Consider the following 27,023-nt stretch of genomic DNA (forward strand, 5'->3'; position numbering starts at 1 on the left):
GAGCTTTTCCATTGATTCATCCGAGGAACGCAGGCACACATGCATGCACCCTCTCAAACACAGAGGCTGTGTGTTGACTTAAGAGTTAATGAATGGATGATTGAGGACTGGGAGGACTGGGGAAAGCAGCTCCGTGGAAACAACCCCGCTTTCCCATGGAAAGCAGCATATAAGTTGAGTTAAAGACAGAGAAAACGAGTGCTTCACACAGACCGAGCTAATTTCTGTGCGCAAAGAGAGAGAGGGGGAGAGCCTGGAGGGGCTTTTTGGAAGCTTTTCGAAAGCACTAATAAAGCAAGTAACATGTACTTGACAAGAACCCAAAGGGGAAGAGAGTGAAAGAGGAGCAGCTGTTGGAGGAGGAGAGTGAGACAAAGACGGAGTAGGGGGGGCTGTCCTTGCTTGCTCTTCACTCCGAGGTCTGAATGTGGGAGGAGGCAGTGGGAGATCAGGACTAAGAAAAGAAAAGAGCAGTAAGGAAAATGTTTGGCATGTAAAAAACACACATCTGACAGCTGTGTGTTGTGGATAGTTTCGGGAAAGCACCTTTGTGTGTGTGTGTGGTGTGTTTTTGAGGGGGTCGGGGACCATGCTGCAAGGGAGGACTGTTCCCTGGGTCTGCGCGCTTCTGCTGGGGCTGATGGGGCTCCCGGCGTCGGGCTCCGACTTTCAGCATCACCGATACGAGGACATGGTGCGGGTGCTGTTTGCGGTGCACAGCGACTGTCCCTACATCACCCGCATCTACAGCATTGGGCGCAGCGTGGAGGGGCGCCACCTCTACGTGCTGGAGTTCAGTGACAACCCAGGGATCCACGAAGCTTGTGAGTAACACCTGATTCATTTTTGCACATTTAGCAAAAAGAGGTTTTATGGTGTGTTGAAATCAGGGCCGGCCCAAACCTGTTTGGGGCCCTAACCGGGTTTTCATTTGGTCCCCCCTTTCACCCCCCATTTCGAACATGTCAACCTGAAATGGTTGATAATTCCCAGGTTACTCTTACCATACCTGGTATAATTAGCTCTGCGTTTTCATTTCAAATGTGCACAAATCTTTGTCTAAAAAGCAAAATTTTGCATTTGTGATGTTTCCAATAAATGAGAAAAATAAGCTTGTTCCCGTGATAAGTCATTAAAAATCAGTGGCAGTTACATGAAATATATAATCAGAGGAATCGTCAGCCTGTGATTCAGGCGTTGGCGCGACGAACACCTCATATGTGGGAGCAGCTAAATCAGTTAATCACTTAAATTAAATTAAAGAGAGCTTAATCATTTCCATTTGCATGATTTATTGTTTTTCTCTTTTGGCCCTTTTGTCTTAACTATCCCTTTTATTGAAGGACAATTTAGTTCATTTTATTTGTTGTTTTTGTTTATTTATTTCAGATATTTAAAATGTCTTCCAGTTCCAGTGTTAAATGTTCATTAAAACTTACATTTTATTGGTCCTTGAGACTCATTATTCTGCCATTATCAACATATTACTTAAAAATTGTCTCAAAACAACAATATTATCATTTTACTTCTGCAACAATTCATCATCCAGAAAACAATGTTACCATGACAGGCCTATTTGAAAGCAACATAAGATAATAAATCATAAATTTACAGTAAACAGGTTAAAACGTTTGATACGTTATATATTGTGTAACAACCTTAAATACAATACAGAACTTGTTTTTCATGTGTAAAACTATGTTGTTTGTATTATTCAATCTTATTTTATGTTTAACCAACATGCTAACTTGGTGCTCTTGGGGGCCCCCTGGTGGTGTGGACGATTAACTCTCATATGTCTCTGGTTGAAATGAATCTGCCTTCAAACAAGGCTGGGAAAATGAAATAGATTTTGCTAGAAGAGATTTCAGAGCACATTCTGTTCGTACTTTTATCTGTTGGGACATAGCTGGCAGCAGACGGAGCAGTCTGCGAGGATTCTGGTTTTGAAAAACGCAAGCTCTCTGATTAGATGAGGACAAGAAAAGAGAGGAGTGATTCCAAGGCTGGCGTCTCTGATAAACATCAGTGAAAAGAAGAAAATACAAAAGAGCTGAGCCAACATCTGTGTTTCATCTCAGTTTTTCTGCCATCCAGCCCCTGACAAATTTTGTGGTGTAACTCAAAGCTGAGCAGATGACTAATAGGTTCACTTTGAGTCAACATGGGTTTAACCCTGAGCCTACTCCTGCAAAATGTTTTGCTTGTTTAATTCCCCCCCCCACCACCTTCCTTCCCTCTGCTCCAAATCAGTTTCTCTGTTTGTTTTGCCTATTTGTTGCAAATTAAAAAGCACAACTTCATTGCAAATATTTATGTGGGTAAAATACCAACTAATCATATCCCATGTCAAGATTTCTTTTTGTTTTTCCATTCCCTCATCTGCTTACGCCAGAATTTGAAAAATAGCCTGACATCTGCAAAGAATGCTATTTTGGCCATGTCAGAGCTTGCATTTCTATTTCTTTTTCCCCCTTTCTGCTTTTGCACACGTAGCGGCTTCCTTCAGTAGAATTGAAGGATGTGTGCCTGCTCTGTCGCAAGGTGAAAAACAGGAACTGTTCGCTTCAGGACGGGGTGTTACCCGAGGTCTCGTCTAGGTCAGCATTTCTTTCACTCTTTAGGAAGATCGGCTGCTCCGGCCATTGCTGAACTCACTAAAGGACAGGAAGTGAAGTCATGAACAATTAATGGAAAGCGTTAATAAATCTGGAGGTATCAGCGCTGCTTCCCTCCAAACAAATCAAATCATATTTGATAGTCCTGGAACAGTTTGGTCCTCTAGTTCCAGAATCGGCTTCTCGGCGCTTCAGGAGTGATTAATGCAGCGACCCTGGGGAGGAGGGAAATCTATCCAGCCGACGAGGTTGTTTGGATTGGTTGCTCAAAGATACCAACGAGAATACCAGATGACCTCTGAAGTAGCAAAATCAGCTCAGTCACTTCTTTGCTTTAGCTGAAATTGTCCTTTTTGAGAAGAGTTTAAGTTTTTCCTCCTGTCGTCAGTTAATTTACTCAGGGATTGTGCAGCTGCAGCGTTGATTTATCATCTAATTTACACCTAATTTAAATCACAATTTGTGCAAAAATTTACAGAAATGTCCTTCAATATCACGTTGGACTAGAGGTAGGCATTTATTGTATCGTTTATCATTTATCGTGATAAATTTCTCTTCATGGTAAGAATTTTGATTGATCGTTGTATCGATAAAACCCCCTCATACCAGATTGATATTTTTACTATTTTCTCCAATGTTTGTTCAACAAAAGATGATTCTATTTATTGATATAAATTTATTGATTTTTATTGGTATTTATTGATTTATTTATTAGTATTTATTGATATAAATACCAACAAATTTTAAATGTTCTGCTTAGTGACACAAATCACATTTCTTTACGTGATTTTTGTCCTAAATAAGAGTGGAATAACAAGTGRAAATGTTTGTCTAGCATTGGTTCTTAACCTTTTTTGAGGTACCGAACCCACCAGTTTTATATGCGCATTCACTGAACCCTTCTGTAGTGATAAATAAAATGATTTTTTTCCTGCCCAAATTCAAGACATAGGAGTCTAGAGTCTAGTTGGGTCACTCCATGATCACTAAGTCTTCCTTAAAGGTAGAGTCTCTGAGATCAGTTCTTCAAAATCTAGTCAGTGTTTTCAGCAAAGTTGAGCTGACTGTCCAGGAACGACCCAAAGTATTTAAAATCTGCCACAGTTTCAACAGGTTGGCCATCGAGAGAAACTGGAACCACTTTAAGGTTTTGTTTAGATCATTTAATTAGCTCTACATTCTTAAGAGAATGAAAAATTAATAATAAATAATAAAGACTTGTGGTATTCTGATTTAGTAATGTAATTATATTAGTTGTGTTACCATTCCCACGCCACTAGAGGCAGTAGCAACCCCGAAAAGATGCGACTAAGGAGCAGATTTAGAAGTAAACCGAAAGCTATAGAATTTGGTAAAAACTGTGAACTTTGCTGAAGTAATTAAAGACACAAGTTCAAATCCATGCTGAGAGTGGAGCTCCTTCAATCAGGGCTCCTCCGCCCTGATTGAAGGGCGGAGGAGCGCCGAGAAGCCGTTGCTTAGCCAATGTAACATTGGCTAAGCAACGTTACATTGCTTAGCCAATGTAACGTTGGCTAAGCAATGTAACATTGCTTAGCCAACGTTACATTGGCTAAGCAATGTAACGTGATCCTCTGATTGGCTAAGCAATGTAACGTGATCCTCTGATTGGCTAAGCAATGTAACGTGATCCTCTGATTGGCTAAGCTATGTAACGTGATCCTCTGCAGCAAGTGATAGCAAAGCGGGGCGTCATCACGACTTTACACAAGTGTGTCTTTACCTCCGCGGCAGAGGCTCCGCCGAACCCCTGAGACCGACTCACCGAACCCCTGGGGTTCGATCCCAGGTTAAGAACTACTGGTTTAGAGTCTTATTTGTGTTTGTGGGGCTGTAATTGCTCTGCCACACAGTCACAGTCATATAGTTACCTTAAAAAGATGCAACAAATGGTTCTTATTGTCACTTTTATCGTTATCATAATAATACCACAAAATATTGTGATAAACTTTTATTCCATATCGCCCAGCTCTACTTCTACTTATTGACTGATGGTTACTGGAGCTGAAACTTGAAGTACAGAAGCAGCCTTTAGCTATATACTCAAATATTTCAGCCTCCACTCAGACTCGAGTCTCATAAACTCTCATAAATCTTTGTCTCTTCCAATTAGTGTTGAAAATAAGCTGGAAATTGTAGATTATTTGTGTAAATGATTAATGCTGTACCCTGTGAGTTACTGTATAGTAAGAAGGGAAGTAAAGTTTACTTATAAAGTGCTTTTCACAGACACAAAGTCATATAAATCACACGTAAGTTATACATAATCTAAGAACAAGAATAATGCAGTAAAATCAGCCTGGGAGAGCAAAACTTAAAATCTCTACTGTCTGTGTTTTATTTTGTTCCTGTTTGTTTCTTGTTTGCAATAAAGCAATTGGGAAAAATAAAAACTTCAACACAAATATCAGACTGTATTCAACTGAAAGTTTGCAAAATAGCCAAGTAAATTAGCACTTTAGAATTTATCCAGAAAATTTATTTAGGGGAATCCAAGTGCGCTAAAGTTAGCTTAAGTGGCTAATTAACTCAATTTTTAGCGAATCAGCAAACCTGTGCCTAATATTATTTATATAAGCGCACAATAAGTGCGTACGCGATCCTATCCTGCTTTGCTAGCAACCACACATCCCAGAGGATTTGCACCTGACTCACTATGTGGTTACAACAAGCAACAGAATGGAGCTGGAATATGCAAAGCAAAACCAGAAAAGGGGAAAAATTACACTGCTTACTGAAATGGTGGTCTGAAGCAGTAAAAGCTTAATTACAATAAAATGTGGGGTTTAATTCTGCCCTGGGCATCTGGTTAAAGTTAAACAGTTGGACTGGATCAGGAACGGACACAATGCCTGTGAGGTTTCGCCTCCAGATGCGGACTGGGAGGAAGTCCTGATTTCAGACCACAACTTTAAATTAGAGTCGTTTATTTTTATTGTTTATTTGTAGTTATTGGGGCCAGCGTTGGCGATCTTTGTCAATGCTGTGAAAAAGTTCAGTGTGTTCATCTGCATATTTACAAATATGTAAAACCTGCTTTTCAAGCTCTACAAGCCAAATGCGGTTAACTGACTTCTGTATTGACTTATTTATGTCAAACAATTTGAGAAAACAAGAACAAAATAGTTAGCTTACCACTAATTACCACTATTTTTCTGTTTGGAAAGTGAGCACCTCCTTAATTATACCCCTTATCTCAATTTAATGAAATGAATCACATACCGACTCAATAATGATCAGAAATTTGTAATTAAAAACATGGTATATTGTTCATATGCCTGTTCAATTTACAGATAAAGCAAAATGATTACAAACTGACTCTCATAACAGGACAAGAAAATTTACTATCCCACAATTTTAATATTAATTCAAATTCAAAAACACTTTATTAATCCCAAAGGGATTATTAAAATAATTTTATTATAAGTTTAATAATAATAATAAAATTAACAATAATAATTATTATTGTTATTATAAATACAATGTACTTCTTTAGCTGAACTTTACATAAGCATCAAAATGTAATTTTTTAAAACCAAAATAAAGCACATAATGTTAGGATGTAAGTAACATGCCTGATTAATATTGAAATAAATTCGCTGACCTGCTCAGTACCTGCAAAAAGTGGAAACTTGACATTAATTCAACAGTATTTTTGTTTTTTCAGTGGTTGAATTGAAAAAGCACGCCCTTTCTTTCTTATTCTTAAAGCTGCACCACTCAATTATTTACAGGCCCATCTTGAACTGTTTAAAAAATTAAGTGCAAGTGTGTATGCGTGCCCATGCCGGATGATTTTTTACTTTCCTGCTGCCTGCATTTTTCCAATTCTTCCTCCAGTGGAGCCGGAGTTCAAGTACGTGGGCAACATGCATGGCAACGAGGTGCTAGGCCGTGAACTCCTCATCAAGCTCTCGCAGTTTCTCTGTGAGGAGTACCGAGCCGGAAACCAGCGGATCACGCGGCTGATCCATGACACACGCATCCACATCCTGCCCTCCATGAACCCCGACGGCTATGAAGTGGCAGCCAGGCAGGTAATGTAAACTCTGGTATATGTGTGAGCTTTTTTCGCCCTGAAAGAAAAACCAGAGACAGAAATCTCCACAAGGGACTTTCTTTGTCTGTTTTTCTAATCTAGTCATCTGCTACCTAAGAAAAAAAAAAAAGAAGTAGATTTGTTTTTTTTTCGCCAAAAATGTCAGGGTCCYAGAGAGAAACTAAACACCTGTAAGTTGAATCAAAGCACATTCCTCACACTCAACACATAGTTTGTTTAAATCCACGCGATAATATGCTAAACCATCTGTTTTAATTGTAAATGACACATCCAGACAATAGCAGGTCATTTTTATCCCAGTGTTTGCTCGAGTTAGTAACTATCTTAGAGGTAATTGGGGTCTGAACCACAGATCGCATGCTGCACACTCCGACACAAACACATACACGTGTGTGCAATCTCTTTGAGGCTAATTATAAGTCCGGAAGCGAACGGCAGCACATGGCAGACAGCAGACCCTCTCTTTGCCAGTCGCAGCACATAGGAATAACTGCACTGTAATTTGGCGCATAGCAGATGTTTGGGTGCAGCACCATCTGGATGGTAAGGTTTGTTTTCCTGAATCTTGGTTTGGATTGTGTCGGTTCTGTCCTATGCAATCACAGAAGAACAACAGAAGCGGATATATTTTCATGAAGGTGTCGGTAACGCTTTTCAAACGTGATGTTCTGGTACGTTCGGTTCGATTGGGGAACAAAGTTACATTTGTTGAATTTTCAGATGGTTCGGTTCTCTTTTATTTGTAATTGCTTGTCTCAGAAGCAGCCGGGTACTGATGTACTGACGCACAGAAACAAAACCGTCACCAAGTTTCTTCACGCAGAGCTACAACTGACCAACTGACGCTACGTCCGCTACAAAACAAACAGTGATGTAACTTCTGCGGCTGAACAAAAATAACTGGGCAAATAAAATTAAATAAATGAATGAATAAAAGAGTGTATTATCCATAACTTAAAACAAATAGTAATAATTTAAATAAAATACTTATTGGATGCAACATGTGTAAACTGTATGTTTAAATTAGTTTTACTTTTGTGTAACCAGGTTGTTGTGTGTTACCAGGTCCCTCTTGAAAATGAGATCTAGATCTCAATTGGGTTTTATATGGTTAAATAAAGGAAATAATAAATAAATAAATAATTGAAAAACTGTTCCTTCACGATGGCTGTGTCATTTATTGTGATAAATTTGTTATCATGATGATCATTTTGATTGTTGGGATTGTTAATGTTACTGTTTTCTCCACTGTTTGTTCAATGAAGGCATCAATACATTTGAAAATATGGTGAAATGTAATTACTGTACTAATAGGAATATTTTTCTAGAGCAGTATTTATGTTAGTGGGGCTCTAAAAAAAGGAGTAATAAATAGTTCTTATCCTCATTTTTATTGCTTTCACAGTAGTATCACAAAATATCACGATAGAAATTTGAGTCCATATCGCCAACCCTTACTGCTCGTCGCCTGTGGGGGCGCTGCATCAAGAGCCACTAAAGAAAACGGCACAAAAGCATCAGAAGAAGACACTGACCGCAACTTCCTTCTTCACATAACGTAAACAAAAATGGAAAGCCGTCAAACGTTAGCTGTTATAGGATTTCGTTTTGTTTTTTGGAAAAGACTACGAGCCTTTTCTCCCGGTGGCTCTGGACACAAACGTTTGTTTTGGTTGTATTTTCCCAGAATGCCTTGCGCTATGGTTAGCTTCTTGGTTTTTGGAGCGGTCTCCGGTTCAAACCGCACCAGAATTCACTTCAACCGAATCCAGCCCTGAGTTTTTTAGGCCAACTGAAAAATAAAACTCGGACCCCAGTGATTTGGAGCAGCTAGCTGATACCAGCGATACATGCTAAGCAATCACTCGGTTGGTAAATTTGTGTTTGTGGGTCAACAGGGTTCTGAACTGAACGGATATCTGGTGGGACGTGGGAATTCCAGAGACATTGATCTGAATCGAAACTTTCCAGACCTGAATTCACTGATGTATTACTACGAGAAAACCAACGGACGAAACCACCACCTTCCTCTGCCAGACAACTGGGAACAGCAGGTCAGTGTTACTGGAGATACTTCAATTATAAATGTGCTTACACTTAAAATACAACCTTTTCTCACTGCCTGACATTAAACAGATTTAATTGTTTTAGGACAGTTAGAATTTAAAACTTTACGTTTCCTCAGTATTTGGTAGCATTGCCTTTTAAATTGTCTGACTTGGCTCAAATGTTTTAGTTTTACTGTTTTATAATGTGTTAAAAAACAGTTTTTGTCTCTGAGCAGAGTTGGGTAGTAACTAGTTATATTTATTTGTTTTTAACTTTTTGGAAAAAAATGTACTCTATAGAGTACTTTTTACTTGAGTAATTTTATTATTGCAACTCTTACTTGAATAAAATTTCTCGATACTCTACCCCAAGCCCGTTTTTAATTTAATTTAATTTCCGTTTTTGATCAATAAAGTATCTCTATCTATCTATCTATCTATCTATCTATCTATCTATCTATCTATCTATCTATCTATCTATCTATCTATCTATCTATCTATCTATATCTTTTTGCCTGATTTTGTTATTTTGTAATAAGGTTATTCATATAAATTATTTTCATATCAAAATTTCCACGAACGTTTGTATTTTGGTCTGCTTGATTGTTATTTTTCAATATTAAATGATTTATGTTTTAATCAGTTATTCAGTACTTGAATAGACCTTTTACCAAATAGCTTCTTTTTTTTTTTTTTACTCTTAAGTCATATCTTGGACAAAAACTTTTAATTTTTTTCTGCTTCCATGACAGATTGTTGCTAGGTAACCAAAAAGTGAGTGAGTTGCTAGGTAACTAAAGAGTGACTGAGTTAGTTGATTTCACCAACCTGTAAAATTATTGAATATTCTATCACACAAAATGATCTTGTGTCTATCTCGATATATTATTACTGATTTATTGTCCAGCCCTAATGTATTAAATGTAAATAGTCTGGTTTTGGCTGCATACGTATATTGACTTGTTAAGAGTAATGTCTGTTTAAATGAAAGAAAACACACAAGAAGGTGAGGAGGAAAATGAAGCCTGGGGGAAACCGAATGAGTTTGTGTGTGTATGTGCTGAACAAAGAGCAACTGTAACATTGTTTCTTTGTCATTAACTTTTATATTGATATTCATAAACTGACGAGTTTTGACAGGATCGGATTGCTTTACAAGCAGTTTGGTGCAAATGTTGCACTCTTGAAACAGACAGGACTCCGTCTTCTGTTTTGGCAACTTCATTTGCCCCACGCTGTGCGTATTTTTTGGGGAATTGTTTTCTCAGAAGCAGACGGGCACTGACGCACAGAAACAAAACCGTCACAAAGTTCCTTCTCCCAGAGCTACAACGTTACAACTGACGCTACTTCCGCTACAAGACAAACGGTGACGTAGCACACAGCTCAGATTCTGTAAAACTTCTGCAGCTGAATAAAAATAACTAGACAAGTAAAATATATTAAATAAAAGAATAAAAGAGTGTTTTAGCCATAACGGGGTTTCCCCTAGTGTATTATAAGCCTGGCAGCCCGCCATGCTTTACTAGCTGCCCCGCCAGGCCAAGCGTTGCTTGTTTTTGTTTTTAGTAGAATTAATAATAAAAAATTTTAAAAAAGACTCAACAGGCGTCTGTTGAGTCTTTTGTTGTGTGTAGAGTGGCTTGCTTTTAGCTAATCTGCTTTACTATAAAAGCTAATATCCACTTTATTAACACAAATATACAATTTTATGTTGTTTTCATGCATTTGTTTTAGGTTTTTGCATGTAAAGAAGCACAGAAAAACAGCTTGAAAGAGTAAAGTTCCAAGTAAAGAAAGCACATATCTTTCATATCTTACTGTAATTTTTAGTAAGATAAAGCTGCAGTTTTGTGAATATTACCTTTAAAGTCTCTTAAAGGGAACAAACTGTTGGCGTGACTTTACAGAGTAAATGCCACCGTTGAGGTTGGCTTCAGAAGACACCTGGCTTCGTTCCAGGTGATCGAATGGCTTCTGTGGTTCGTTGTGTACTTGCTTCAGGGCACTCAAGCGTGAAATGAACAGTAGGGGGATTTATAAAAGCATGTGCCGTCAAAGTATTGCAAATAGTCTGCCAAAAGGCACGTTTCCAGCATGAAGGTCAGGTCCTTGGGGGAGTCTCAACTTCTCCTCTCGAATGCAGAAGGAAAAAGCTGCTGTTCATGATTAACCCTTTTAAGTTTTCCTACCAGCTGGAATGAATATTGTAGCCTAACGGATTTCCATTTAATCAAAATGCAACAACGTCCTTCAGCCTATTGTGCAAAGTTGAAAGTAGACATGATGGTGTTTGTACCACATTTTAGCAGATTTCCATCTGCGTTTAATAATGAAATGATGACAATTAGTCACTGGAAATGTTCATAAGATTGCATCACTTTTGCAGAAACCAAAGCCTGTCTCCTGTTGTTACTGCTGTTCAGTTTTTAAACAAATTAAAAAAGACGCATTCGGTGTCATGTTTGGTTTCTGGTTGGATCCGGCTGGAGGCAGACTTGCTTTAATAATGAAAAATTAAGATTTAAATAGAAGTGCACTGAGAAGAGTTACAGAGAGTCAAGACAGGAGCAAACAAAAACCAGGAGCTTTAATGCTAAAGTGGAAAACAATAAACCAGACGAACTAATCAAAGGAGACGTGTAAACAGTTGTGGCAGAAGGAAAGCGGAGAAACTGAGGGAGGGAGACTAATTAACAGAAAGGGAGAGGGAAAGAGCAACATAAATCCAAACGCACAAGAATAAACTAAACACAAAAGATTGAACTGATAATTTATTAAATATAAGAACAAATGAAATGAATACAAGAAGACATGGAAAAAGAATAGAACAACAACGTCATGATCAAAACACACAAGGAGTTGGATCATTTCTGCTGATTCAATTTTTCTTCTTCTTCAACCTTTATTTAACCAGGATACAACTTCTTGACGGGTTGCACAGTGACACAGTTGGTAGTTGCCTTGCAGCAAGAAGGTTCTGGGTTCGATTCCCAGCCCCTGTCTTTCTGCATGGAGTTTGCATGTTCTCCCTGTGCATGGTGGGTTTTCTCCAGGTACTCCAGTTTCCTCCCACAGTCCAAAAACATGACCGTCAGGTTAATTGGCCTCTCCAAATTGCCCCTAGGTGTGAGTGTGTGTGCATGGTTGTGTGTCTCTGTGTTGCCCTGTGACAGACTGGCAACCTGTCCAGGGTGACCCCGCCTCTCGCCCAGTACACTAGCTGGAGACGGGCACCAGCAACTCTCCCGACCCCATTAACGGACAAGGGTGTAAAAGAAAATGGATGGATGGATGGATGGATGGACGGACAACTTCTTGACACCAATGATGTCTTTTGCAAAAGTTCTGACAGTTAAAACCGTTACTTACAAAACAAACACAGTGCAACATCAATAACGTCATCAAATAAAACCCTTTCTCATAATGTCAGTTTAAACAGCGGCATATAGACTTTTTACTTATTATGATACAAAATAATCTCTGCATCAACAGATGCCCGTTGTGCTAAATAAACCATCCATCCATTTTCTTGACACCCTTGTCCCATCTAACGTTCCGGGTGAGGTCACCCTGGACAGGTCGCCAGTCTGTCGCAGGGCAACACAGAGACACACAGGACAAACAACCATGCACACACACTCTCACACCTAGGGACAATTTAGAGAGTTAACCTGACAGTCATGTTTTTGGACTGTGGGAGGAAACCGGAGTACCTGGAGAAAACCCACGCATGCACAGGGAGAACATGCAAACTCCATGCAGAAAGACCGGGGCTGGGAATCGAACCCAGAGCCTTCCTGCTGTAAGGCAACAGCTCTACCAACTGCGCCACTGTGCAGCCCAAAATATTTACAAAACTGTTAAATAATTAAAAAATTATAATGTGGTTTTTGGTGCAATCATAGTGTCGCAAGACAAAGTAAAAATAAATAAGACTAATTATGTAAATGTATAATTCTAGACTCTTACCTTACTGGGAAACTGGTTTAGGAGACTGGTTTCTCATCCCTTACTTTAAACTAGTTTAATCAGAAATGCTGTAACCTCAGGAAACATTTTGTGTCCGATTTTTACTCTCAAGCAAACGTGAGCAATTTATAATTTCCATCTTTTTTCACCTCCATATTTTTCATTAAAATGTTAAAACTACTGTTTTTCTATGTAGCAGCCCCAGTTTGTCCCAGCTGGCCGCCTCCAGACTGGGAAACACAACCGTGCCACTGTTATCCCCGTGTTATTCATGCTGGTCAGGGCAACGTTTACTGGCAACATGAAGCCACAAGCTCCGCGTTAGCCTTCAGGCAAATCAAGGCTGCATGCTGTAATTTAGCCAAGTGATAATATTTCACTCAAAGGAATGATTGAAGTGAAAAATGCCTCCCTGTTGTTCAGATGTGGGGAAATGACTTGAGATTTACAGAGACGCTGGAATGTTTAGTGAAAATCCTCCATAAATAGAAAATCTTATGTTTTCATCTTTTGCTAATTACTTGGTAAAATGATGTTTTGATGTTTTAATCACTACCTTTTAGTAGAGTTTTGAGAAAACCTCACTGTGTGAAGCAGTAAATTATCACATGTGCATTACACTGTAAAAGAGAAATACTAAAATCTACTCAGTAAAATTAAGGCAGCGCTTTACAACCCAATATTTTTAATGAGATTTTACTATTTGGATTTGAGTCAAAGTTAATTTAAGACTTTTACATTTAGTAAATTAATTTAAGTATACTCAAATAGAAAATATTATAATTTCATTAATTAAACCAGCAAATTAAGTCAGAAAAATTACTTTTTACATTTATATAAATTAATCATAAAAATGAATTTAAGTTAATGTAAATTAATCGAACAACGGGGTACTAGAGCCAGGCTACAGGAATTACTGTGCAATTAGGAGAAAATAATCATACTATGAGCAGAATAAAGATGCAATTTCACTAGAGGAACATATTAAAATTATGGGAAGAAGTTGTTTTAATAAGACAAAAGCTTTAAAAAAATTGTTTTGGAGTTCTTTTAAAATTACTACTTTATTCTCCTAATATTATGACTTCATTCTGGTGATATTAAGACTTTATTTTTGTATTACTATGACTGTATACTTGTAATGAAAACAGATATACTGCGTCATAGACCTGAATTGAAAGGCTAAACTGTAAACTGTTAAACAAGATGGCGGCATTTGTCATGCTGACATCACTCTGAACTGTGGAAACCAACGGAGTTCATTAGTGGCAAGAAATTCAGACTTTTCAAACATTCAATTCTCAAAAATAATTGCTTCCTTATTGCACTGTAACCCTCAGCATTTCTCTGTTTCCAACTCTCACCCTGACTCTTCCTCACAGGTTGAACCCGAGACTCTGGCGGTCATAAAATGGATGCAAAACTACAACTTCGTCTTGTCGGCCAATCTCCACGGAGGAGCGGTGGTGGCCAACTACCCCTTCGACAAGTCACGAGACGCTCGCATTCGAGGGAGGACCACGTACTCAGCCACTGCGGATGACAAAATCTTCAGGCAGGTGTGCAGCTGCTTAAAAGTTCCTCCCAGATGTTGCACATCTGACCTGATCTCATTGTTGTCTGTTGCGTATTTGTGTAAGCATCTGAATGACGGGGAGCGTATGCGTTTGTGTGTGATGATAGTTGGCGAGGACGTACTCGTACGCTCACAGCTGGATGCACTTAGGTTGGAACTGCGGAGACTTTTTTAATGAAGGCATCACCAACGGAGCCAGCTGGTATTCTCTGTCTAAAGGTAAACGGTTAACTCCTAACATGATGCGTCCTCTGGTCATGTTACTGACTTGTTTGTCTTTTCTCACCTTGTAAATACTGTATACTCTCTTTAGGCAGCATTTCCTGCAATGTTTGTCTTCTGGTTTTCACCCAACACTTTGATCATTGCTTTGTCGCTGCATACCGTCCCAAGCCTTTTTCTGGAAAACTGTCTCTCATACTGACTCATCGTTAACTAATGTTGACCTTTGGCTTTGCTAAACAAACCCACTCAGTTGATTCTGTCCCGTGTTTGGGCCGTTGTTATTTCTCAGCAATGTTCAATTAGCCCTTTTTTTCTCTTCAGAAAATTACTTTCTTCCCTATTTCTCCTTAGTCATGTTTATTTATATTGCACATTTCAGCACCAGAGCAGATCAAAGTGCTTCACATCATGAAAATATCATACAGTCACTGATTCTAAAACAAGCTATAAACATTGCATTTTGTCAATGTTATCATTAAAATCATCAAGCAAATACACATCGGGTATGTTGATAATTGCTGTTTTTCCATTACAAATGTTCGTAAAACTTTGTCGATATTCTGCCAAAGTTGGAAAAACACAATTAAGTAAAAAAAATACAGTTAAACTTATAAGTTTGATCACATAATAAAAACATGCAGCGACACCATCCTTCTTCCACTTCCTGTCTTCTTCGTAAAATCCGGTTGTTCATCACGAGTCGTGTGAAGAAAAAAAAAAAGTGTTTCCATTGAAATACACAACTTCTGATACAGATGAAAAGCCGTATCGGAAAACGTGGATTTAAAGGAAAAAAATGGTTTGTTTCCATTATCCTAATTTATCTTAATAGTTACAATTTGATCAATTTTAAAGTCAATGGAAATTCAGCTAATCAAAAACAACTCTGATTTAAAGGAACTCAATGTTTCGGCAGTTCTGCAGTTTTCTGAAAGTTGTTCCAGATTTATTGAACATAGAAACTTTAGTAATTCAAAAATATGGCGTCAGATTTTAGAGGTTGTATAGTTTCTCTTTTGTCTTTGGTAAAAATAAAAACCCAAACAACACCATCCTTTTCTCCTGCTGGTACTAAACTCTCGCGTTTGTTTTGGTTGTATTTAGCCAGCATGCTATCTGCTATAGTCTGCTTCCTGCTTTCAGAGCCGCTTTTGGTCCACTTGGCGTTCGCATATGCTTTTGAACGGCACCACGGTTACATTTAACTTTAACTGAACTAAAACCTGGTCTGTTCAGGGTTTTAGGTGGACCAGAGTTTGCTTTCTTAGTCTGCATCAGTGTTTGATAGCACATTTACATCCTCCCAAACAAACTGGACTTTCTAGATAAACTAACTAGAGTTGGATTAAAGCAGACTAAACAGGGCTGGTGTGTGCGTGGTTGCTTTCCCCATGTTTCTTTTTGTTGCCCTAAGACGAACTGGCAACCTGTCCAGAATGTACTCTTGGATGAACATAGTTTAATAAAAATTGTGAAGTCATGTTGAGCAAACCCCTATGCAGCCAAAGCGAATGAGTGAGTATTGAAATTCTCAGCTGCACACAAGCACAGACTTGGTAAAAAAAAGACAGGTATGGACGAGGCCTGAAATCCAGTGATATAATTAGGATTTTTTTTTTATCACTCCCACAGGGGAAAAATAGGTAAAGGTTGGACTGTCTGTTAGGTAATGCAACGCTGTGTGCAGAAGCTGTAACAGTTAAGATAATTATCACCACAGTCCGGGTAAACGTGATCTGTAGAGCTGATTCCAAACTAGAAGATTTATGCAGAACTCTCCTAGAACTGAGTCGATGATTCATCAATTTAAAGTAATGATTTTGATCTATGTATGCCCAGACTGTGTCAAACTGTGTAGTGTGAAACTGATCTAGGTTTAGACTAGGGCTGGGCAATATGGCTGACAAACATATCAGGATATAAGCATTTAATACCAATCGATAATTTTTGTTTTAAATATCTGAAATACTGACAAACTGCTGGTGTGATTTTTTTTGTTTTAGCCACAGTTTTTTCTCAGCTGCGTTTTTTTTTTTTTTTTTTTTTTTTTTAGCAGTCATGAGGCACAGGAGCAAAACCTGAAACTGCTACTCTATAGGTCGTTGCTAGGTAACCAAAGAATGTGTGAGTTGCTAGGTGACCAAAGAGTGAGTTAGTTGATTCCACCAACCTTTAGGGTGCGTTTACACTGCAGCCTGAAGTGACCCAATTCTGATTTTTATGACGTAATGCGACCTGTATCTGATCTTTTCATGGCAGTGTGAACAGCACAGGCCGGATTCTTTTTCGAATGTGACCCATATCTCACTGATACGTATCCGATTCAAATGCGACCATAACGTTCAGGTCGCATTCATCCGAACTGAACGTCACTGATTCTCAACAAATCTCACTATTCTGCTTCCTGATACGCGCAAGCGGGAAGAAAAACAACAACTATGACGGACTATATGATGATTAAGTTGTTGATATGCTACTCCGGCCGGACAACAACTTCAAATATGTAAGCTAAGCTCCACCGTTAGCCTCCATGTTTACTTCCGCAAACACTGAGCACTTCTTCTTTTTATGGCGGTTGGCAGAACACTGACGCTATTGCGCCCTCTAGTGAGCATGCGGGACACTTTCAGGTCGTTTGCCCGTTTACACTGCAGAACACATACAGGTCGCATTTACTGGCAGTGTGAACGACCCTGGCAAAAAAAATCGGAATTGGGTCACTTCAGGCTGCAGTGTGAATGCACCCTTACTTAGCTGGACTGAGAAGTTGAGCTGCTGAAGTCTTTCCTCTGCCTACATTAGTTAAGTGAAATTATTGAAAATTTTGTCAGGCGTGTTATTTACTGATATTGCTCACAACATATATCGTTATTGGTTTATTGTCCAGCCAATAAACTTTGTAAAGTCCATAAATAAGTCTGTAAATGTTTCTAGCTGGTGTATTGTTGTATCAAAATCAAAGTGGAGGAAACTCTCTGTATTCTTTTTATTTTTTCTGTTCAAAAATCAAAAGAATGATGAGAGATTTACATGTTTACCCTGTAATGAGGGATGGAAACAAGCTGGTTAATCTAAATTGCTGCTAAACAGTATAATCAGAGTATCGGTTTGTGTTTGTTGCACTTACCCAGCAAGAACAATGATTGAGAAATGAGACCCATTTTTCCACCAAAGATTTATCTAAAACTTCAAATGTTTATCTGACCATAAGAGCAAGTGTTCAGCTTCATCTCAGTTGAAAAGCATGTGAATCTGCAGAGCTTTACAAATGAGTCGTGAGTTTTTCAATGGGACGAAACCAGCCGCAGTCTTATTTAGCAAGAGTATGTCATGTTTAATTTAGCAGGTATTTTGCTCCAAGTGTTGTGTCATGGTCTGTGAGGTTACGTTTGAGCCTTTTCCTTCCAAGTTTGAGCTTCGTCACGGACATCAAGAGAGACGAGAAGCTTCTTGAATAAAAACATTTCAAATCTCATTTTTATTTTTGTTGGTTTTTTATTCACTCTTTGGGACATTTTGGTTTACTTCATGTTGTCTGACGGGATCTAATAAGTGAACCTTTGGTTCTGAAGCATAGAAATATTTTTAATCACAGTTAAATCACGGTTTAAAGTGAGGTAACTATTCTGATCAAAAGCTGGGTTGATTTGGATCTTTTTTTCTCCTAAAATTGTCAACCCCAAGGTTCAATCCTAGGACCCCTTCTCTTCAATATTTATATGCTCCCACTGGCTCAGGTTATAACAGGAAATAAGATTAGCTACCATAACTACGCGGATGATGCACAGCTCTACATCACGATGTCACCAGGTGACTCTGAACCCATCCAATCAGAACAGATCAATGTGTGGATGTGCCAAAACTTTCTCCAGCTGAACAGAAACAAAACTGAAGTTATTATCTTTGGACCTAAAGATGAGCGAACCAGAATCAATGCTCAGCCTCAGTTATTACAACTAAAAACCAGCGCTCAGGCCGAAACCTGGGAGTAGTGATGACCTCTGACCTCTGACCTGAACCTTCAGAGCCACATCAAGACAGTCACAAAGTCGGCCTTCTATCACCTGAAGAATATCTCTAGGATTAGAGGACTGATGTCTCAGCCCGATCTAGAGAAGCTCATCCATGCGTTTATCTTTAGCCGCATTGATTACTGCAACAGCGTCTTCACAGGTCTGACTAATAAATCAATCAAATGGCTGCAGCTGATCCAGAACGCTGCTGCTCGGGTTCTGACTAAAACCAGGAACATGGAGCACATAACACTAGTTTTAAAGTCCCTACACTGGCTCCCTGTAGCTCAGAGAATAGACTTTAAAATACTGATGTTAGTTTATAAATCACTGAACGATTTAGCACCACAATACATTAAAGATCTGTTATTACTGTACCAACCGTCTAGAACCCTCAGATCTTCTGGTTCTGGTCTGCTCTGCATCCCCAGAACCAAACGAGGAGAAGCAGCATTCAGCTTCTACGCACCACAAATTTGGAACAAACTTCCAGAAAACTGTAAAACAGCTGAAACACTGGGTGCCTTTAAATCTCAACTTAAAACCCACCTGTTTAGAGTTGCTTATGGCAAAATTAGGGTTAGAGTGCCGGTTTTGATGTCTTTGATGTTTTTATCTTTACTCTTCATCTAGTTATTAACTTCTTTTTATTTATCTTTCACACTGTCTGTAAAGCCCCCCCGGAAAACGTCCCAGTTAAACGAATTGATATCTAGGGGTGTGAGAATCCTTGTTAAATGGCGTTTTAACTAAAACTCTGAGGTGTGAGACGTTTAACTGAAGTCCTACAAGGGGTGCGGGTTTTAATGTTTTTATCTTTTTTTAACCTCTTTTTTTTAATACTCTTTGTCTTTCTGTTTATTCACTGTCACATGCTGTTTTTATTTTAATTATGTAAAGCACTTTGAAATGCCTTGCTGCTGAAATGTGCTATACAAATAAAATTTGATTGATTGATTGAATTGAAAAACTACATTTTGTATTCACTCACCTCTAGACTTGTCACAATAAATCAATTAATCGCATGATGAATTAAAAGAAACTCAATTATTTTCATTTCCTTGATTTATTGTTTTTCTCTTTTCTATCTTTTTATTTTTTTTATTTATTTATTTTTTTTTTACCAAAAACTGAATGAGAAAAATATTCAGTCTGGTGTTTTGGTCTCAACTAGCCCTTTTTTTTGAAAGATAATTTTGTTTACAGAGACTTCATTATTCATTTTATTTATTGTTTTATTTGTTTATTTTGGATTTTTAAAATGTCTTCCAGTTCCAGTGTTTAATGTTCATTAGAATTTAAAGGTTATTGATCTTTGAGAATGTCTTCTTGCTTTATTACTATTATATTACTTGGTCTCAAGGCAACAATATTATCCGTTTATCACAATAAGTTCTGGGACAATTTATCRTCTAGCAAAATTTGTTATTGTGASRGGCCTACAGTCACTTTATCCTAGTCTAATATGTATAAACATTTGTTTATTAATCTGAGAAGATAGGAAAAGTGTTGAGTCTTTGTCTCCAGAAACGTCTTGAACCTTCAGAGAAAATGAGATTTTTCTTCTAAAATCCAACAGGAATAGATTCATCATCTTTCATTTATTATTTCTGTTTATTCAAGGCATGCAGGACTTTAACTACCTGTACACCAACTGTTTCGAGATCACTCTGGAGCTGAGCTGTGACAAGTTTCCTCCAGAGTCGTCGCTGCCCAGAGAATGGCTCGGCAACCGAGAGGCGCTGATTTCGTACCTGGAACAGGTCAGAAAAATTCACCCTGATGTCAATTTAGTCCGTCTAGTGAACTCTTTYTAAATCTGGGCCTTCGGTTTCAGAGAAATATTCCTGTCAGTGAGTGTTGTGGTTTGGTTTTAAAATGAAATGTGCTCTTAATTCRCTGCGATTAAAATATATAGTCAGGAAGTCTTATTTCACAAARGGGGGATAATTATTTTTCCCCTCATTGTGGTGAAACTGAAATCCCTTCATTCTGTGGAAAGTTTATTGTTTTGGAAAGTTTGTTCGACATGTAATTTGTAGCCCCCCCACTACTGTTAACAGCCATCTGTGGTATTAGTATAAAAATGCATCCCATGATGTTTTTGATAATAAAAACTCCAGCAGTTTTGCTTTTTTTTTAATGCTGCCTGCCTGTTTCCAGGTGCATCATGGGATTAAAGGGATGGTGTATGACGAGAACAACAACCCAATCAGTAAAGCTGAGRTTGTTGTCGCTGGGATTAATCATGATGTCACAACCGGTAAGACTGCAGTGTGTTTCTACTTGTATAAATGTTTTTAAAGCAAAATCAGTTTTTATAAATGCTGAARATGCATTTGTATCTATGTGACATGTATTAATAGGTGCTACGTATGTAAATTTGTTTATTTTGGCTATYGATTTTGTGCATTTTTGGAGTTATTTGTAAAATCTGAAGATAAATTTCCATTTTCTTAACAATAAAGTATCTTGATCATTTGGATAGTTGCAGGAGATAGAAATTTATAGCAACAGGCTTACACATCTGGAATAAATAATAGCTATTTGACGCAAAAACAGACATCTGAATAGTTTCCATTGCTGGAGGAGTGGACAGTTGATGTGACGGTAGGAGAAATGGACAAAATGAAAACAAGAGCAGTCGGTTTCAGACAGACATGGACCCTCCTCTGCTGGCCGAAGGGAGAAATGCACTTCTCAAAGAAGTCCAGTCTAAACACAGTGCTGGTCAGAGGTTAACATAATCACAGTGTCGATAAGAATTTGGTGTACAAGTTTGAATTTATACCAGATTTTCTTTAATCCACACAAGATTAAAGTTATACATGTAGTGGTCATTTACAGGTGTACCTTCACTAATATTAGGTTAAAAGTAGAACTGGACAATAAATCAACAGCAATATGAATAGATAATACATCTAATAGAATAATTAATATATAAAATATCCATGTAGGCAAAGAAAAGGCTTCAGCTGCTCAACCTCTAACAACCAGCCAAGCATAGCTGGTGGAATCAACTGACTCACTCACTTTTTGGTTACCTAGCAACTCACTCATTCCTTGGTTACCTAGCAACAGTTTGGTGAGTAACTGCCGCAGCAGCAGCAGTTTAAAGTTCCGCCACTTTGCCTCATAACTGCTTAACAATAATATAAAAAAAAAAAAACAAAAACGGCGTAAATAAAAGAGGAAAGATCTTGTAAATAGTTTGGTTGTATTTTAGATATTTAAAACAGAAAAACAAATCAATAATTACACGTAACGACTGACATGAGACACTTGTACTGCGATTCGTTTTTCAGCTACGTCATCTAGCCCTCGCTAAAAGTCCTTTAGGCAATTAGAGCTCAGCGAATAAAAGTTTTGTTGCCATTAAYCTCATTAGTGTGCTGCTCAGTGTGCTGATGGTGGAGAAACAACTTACTGTTACAGGAAAACTGCTTATGCGCTGTCATTGGTGGCCATGCTAACTAGCCTTAGCATTAGTAGTTAGTTGTKGTAAACCAGCTGTAGAGAGCAWGTCTTTTTGGAGCTTGTCTGATTTTAAATCCACAAGTTTACAGTTCTGATCTGTAAAATAACAATTGACACCAACCTCTGTGTCGTGGATTCCTCCAGGTGTGGATGGCGACTATTTCAGACTCCTGCTGCCAGGAACGTACACCGTGAAAGCCTCCGCTCCAGGCTACCTATCTTCATCCAAAACAGTGACGGTGGGACCAGCTGAGGCTATCCAGGTTGAAAATTTTCAGAAAATCTCTACTTTGAAAGATTTAATTGTTTAAAAAGCGGCTGAAATACTCATCTTTTTTTAAAACTTGCTCCCCGGCAGCTTCATTTTTACTTGAAAAAAGCTCCAAAGCAAAACCTAAAGGGGAAGCACCATCATGGAAAGAAGAACATCTCCGCCGCCAACAAGGCGTCACTGAAGCTCGGCCCAAGATGAAACATGCACCAAAACGCACACAGAAGTTAACCCAGAGACACAGAGAAGGCATACCCAGCATATTAATTATGTAAATGATACATGTTCATGATATATCTTTGTAGTCTTAGGGTAATTATGGGATAAAAACATTCTTTTCTTGTTGTTAGATTATAAATCGTCGCATATATATGAAAGGGTTGTTCCAAGCCAAGTGTATTTATGTAACAGTGTTGATATGTATAAACACAACTGTTTGTGTAAGGGGGAAAAAAGCAACCTTTTTGTTGTCTTGGTTACGCAAAATTTGATGAGAACTAAAGAAAATGGATGGATGGATGGATGTAAAAGGAATTAAAAGAATGTTTTTACAATTTTTCTACCAGCTCTGAATTATTTTTGCACTGATTCTCCTTTCACATTCATGTTTGTGAAATGAATATGAATGTGTTTTGCATATAGAAATATGCAGAATTATAAGTAGGTGAAATGTAAAAATTAAGAATAAAACTGCCTGAATTCTTGACATAATTTTGAAATTGATAACACATTACCGATCTAAAAAAACAGAAAAGAGAAAAGATCTGGAAAACACGTTCGCATGTGGATTTTCTTGCCCTGGACGCTAGAGGTCGCTGTAGTAAAAGGAAGCGGTGACCTCTAATAACTATATTACTTCCTCGATCTGTCGCCATGCTTTTTGTTGAAGGTTTCTTCTATTTCATATTAGTATTTGTACTACAGCTTTATTTACAGTAGAGTTAATAAATTGTCATTCTTATTAAAATTACAAACTATTTCCCATAAACCTAAATGGTGGATTTGGTAGATTTTAATCTTTGGGTTTATAGGGTGTAAATTAATCGCAGCTCCTGTGGCGTCAATATGTATGGAGGGACAGAAGTGCCAAAATTCAAATAAGTTATTAAATTGTTACTTACATTGCTGATCCTTTGCTTCCAGCAGGTGGCAGCAAATGATTGTGCAAATAAATTTGAATTAAGGAGTTGATTATATTACACATTTAAGGGAAGCATGGTGAATTTGTTTTTTTAGGTTGAGGATCTGATCAAATGTCAATGTTTTGAGTAATGGGGAAAAAAGTAGGGCTGATGATGGAGTTTAAAATTGGTCCCTTTTCCTGTTTCTATCTTTAACTTTAAAGATCTTAATTTGATTGGTTGTAGATAATCAGAAAACTTTGATTTGGTGGAAAAAATTACAACATGACCCTTTGAATGATGGGATGTCATTAATTTTCTTCCTAAGGATGACACATACATGTATATATGTAAGCTTTTTTTTTTTTTAAACCAACAGCAAAATATAACAAGTTATAGAGTAAAATAAATAAATGTGTGATTGATTTTCTTGAAAGATTATGTAGGTTTAAATAAAAATTACTTTTGTATGACATTCATTACATATTTCACAAAACTCAAAGAAAAAAAATATTTTCTTAATTTATTTTTTTCACAGGTGGGAAGATAATTATTTGATTTTGATTAATCGATGCATCTCTAAATGTGATTAATCTTTTTTTAAAGTCATTTATGTTGCAGAGCAATAATAGCTTCTCTGTTTGACGCACCGGAAAGAGGAAAAGTGAATTTCTCTGGGCGCTCATTGAATTTGTGACCTTTCCCCGAAACAAACAAGTGCACTCATGAAGCCATTTTACCATTTAAAAATGTAATATTATAAATATGTAACAGTTATAAATTGAGTACAATTTATAACAACTGCTTATAAAGTGAGCTAAAGTTATCCGAGGAGCATTTACAATAAATAACATTGACATTAATCATTCATTGTCATCTTGTTACTGACATCAGTTAAGCAATTTTCATTCATTTTTTGCCCACTAATGCATATTTCTCAACAGCTGATGCCTCCCAGTGAACCAAACAGCAGAGTTATTGTTTGAGCTCTGATGTATTCTGACTGGGCATCAGAGTGACGCTCCACTCGCAGCAACATTGAGACAAAACAATAGACCCACATAATGCCCTGAGATGAAAAGTGGCCACTGTGAAAACGGACAGAGCCGGCGTTTCACTCGGATCTGGAGGCTTCACTTGAGTCTGTGTGTGAACATGAGGTCACGCTTGCGTTTGTGTAAACTCGGCCGAAAGTGGCGTCAATGAAGCCCACCAGTCGTGACTCTCTACGGTTTTCTACCCACTGTGGTTGACTCAGAGTTGATGGAGCAAGTGATGCAGTTTCAGTATCCTGGGTTTGTCTGGAGCCTTAAAATGTATTGAAACAATGAGATGATGCTTTGTTATAAGACTTTGTTTCTTTGTTGATGAATCAGTGATGAGTAAGGAGAATAATGTCAGCTGAATATTTCAAAGATAAATGTGAAGACAAGTTAAAAAAAACAGCTTTTGACTGTAACAATTACATTTGGAAGTATATAACAGAGAGCAGAGTATAAAAACTGCAAACTTTGAATATTTAATTTAAAAGTAAAATAATAAATACGTAATTTTATGGTTTTTATTGTTTTTGTTTTTTCTTTTTTAATTAGCAATTGTCATAGTGATTATTTAAAAAATAATACTCGAGTCTGTTGAAAACTATACTGAGGATGCACAAAAAACTGACAATTCAAAAAATGAAGGAAGGAAAGAAAATACTAAATAAAATAAAAATTAATAATTCTAGTAATTATTATTATTATTAGTAGCAGTAGTAACTATTACAATTTTAATATAAAATAATTCTTAATATTATGACAACCTTATTAATAATCCTAGAAATAATAAAAATTTTATAATTTTTTAAAATAATAGTAATTATTAATATACAATTCTATTTATATAATAATAGTAACAGTAATTATTATTCTTATGTAGTAATATTTTTTTCTTATTAAATAGGTTAATAATAAGAATTATTATTATTATTATTATTATTATTATATAAATATAATATATTAGAATTATATAATATTGATAACAACAACAATAATAATAATATCCAGTTCTGTAACATTTCACCTTAAATAATCAGCTCAGTCTGATCCTCTTTGCTGAAATACAGTACAAAATATTACAGGAAAACAACAACAAAAATTCATTTAACAACATTGATCAGTGTGTCTGGGGACTTTATTTAATAACATTGACCTGAGTTTTAACTTGCGTCCCTCTGATGAACCAAACCTGACAGGCGGTTGATGCAGATGGACACTTTTTTATCTTCTAGGGCAACATTTCCAGACACACATAAAATCCTAAGTAATTTACATTTAAAATCGAATCATAATGAATAAAAACCTCCTTTCCATGCATCYGTGTGACTAATGGGAATTCTCCTGTATATTTTTTTCTTTTCCTCGCCYGCTCTTCACGGCAGCAGCATCTCGCCGCCCTTATTTCCTGCCATTGTTCTGCACATACAGGATCGCATATGAGGAAGCTGTCAGTACTGCCGACACAGCAAAAAAAAAAAAAAAAACACAGAAAAACTTGATTTAACTTTTCACACCACAACACAGAATGAGCAGTGGGTAGAAATAAACATGTACTTTCTAAACCTGTAATCCTTTCTGCAGGGGCTGTGATTATGTTTCCATAAAAGTATGATTTAAGTGTCACAGCCTCTTCAAATGACAGTGTTAGAGAAGAAAGCCATGAAGGAGAGGACAGTAAAATAAAGTAAACCTATCAGCAACGGTGTTCTTGTTAACTACGTTTACGCTTGTCGTAGACGTTTATACGAGTTAAATTCTCCCAGCTGTAAGAACTGTAAATGCTTTAGTCACTATTCCACTGAAATTATTTGCAGTACAAGAGAAAACATATGTATATATATATGTACTATCACGTCTTATGTCACGCTACYTCCTAAAATGACTCTGGACATCTTTTGGTGTAATGTGACTGGACAGCTCCAGCATGTACTGAGTTGTGCATAAATTATGTAATAAACTGAGGAAATGTTCATGCTGGGTTTCCTTCATTCTGCCAGAAAACAAGCAATCACACTGTCTGTACAAATTTTACATCAATCAGCATGTTCAATCATTGTTTTTAGATTACAATTACTGCGGTAAGTTAAATAATAATAATAATAATAATAATAATAATAATAATAATAATAATAATAATAATAATAATAAAACAGTTTTACTGCATCATGTAATTTTTAATGCTAACCTCAGAGCTAATATGAGATTAAGTGTGCAAGGTGAGTAAACTAAGGCTTTAAATTGAGTATTTTGTKCTTTTGAAGAGAATAAATCATCTTGTAAAGCATCACGTGCTCTTTAGTATTTGATAGAAAAGCTATAAGATGCTTTGGCATGATTAAAACAATACAAACGAGTATATAAGAAGACATCTAAACCTGTTAGAGTAATATACAGAATGTAATTTATATTATACTCAGGAACAGGACACAGAACAGCCCAGACACAAAACACAGTTGTTGTTTTTGCATGTWYWTGACTGAACTCATGCTGGTCATTGTATACCTCTATTTCTATTTCCTCTCTGTCTTATCTGGGTAGTTTTATTCAGCTGTTTCATAGTGCGTTTTCTCCAGATGTAATC

The 27,023-nt window shown here is 37.2% G+C and overlaps 1 protein-coding gene across 2 annotated transcripts; it reads left to right on the forward strand.

The window, feature by feature from the left end:
* Positions 1-247: 247 nt before the first annotated feature.
* cpn1 (carboxypeptidase N, polypeptide 1) lies at positions 248-22,839 on the forward strand. 2 transcript variants are annotated; one of them, XM_008436670.2, is made up of 10 exons: positions 248-473; positions 577-824; positions 6,480-6,676; positions 8,598-8,753; positions 14,102-14,278; positions 14,403-14,514; positions 20,157-20,296; positions 20,697-20,796; positions 22,155-22,273; positions 22,369-22,839. In XM_008436670.2, the coding sequence occupies exons 2-10, from the start codon at positions 590-592 to the stop codon at positions 22,480-22,482; spliced, it is 1,350 nt and encodes a 449-aa protein (XP_008434892.1). In that variant the 5' UTR covers positions 248-473; positions 577-589; the 3' UTR covers positions 22,483-22,839. The 2 variants fall into 2 exon arrangements, with proteins under 2 accessions (XP_008434892.1, XP_008434891.1); XM_008436669.2 differs by having other exon boundaries at positions 255-824.
* Positions 22,840-27,023: the final 4,184 nt, after the last annotated feature.

This window comes from Poecilia reticulata, linkage group LG19 (assembly GCF_000633615.1).
Source record: "Poecilia reticulata strain Guanapo linkage group LG19, Guppy_female_1.0+MT, whole genome shotgun sequence".
In the NCBI taxonomy this organism is placed as follows: Eukaryota; Metazoa; Chordata; class Actinopteri; order Cyprinodontiformes; family Poeciliidae; genus Poecilia; species Poecilia reticulata.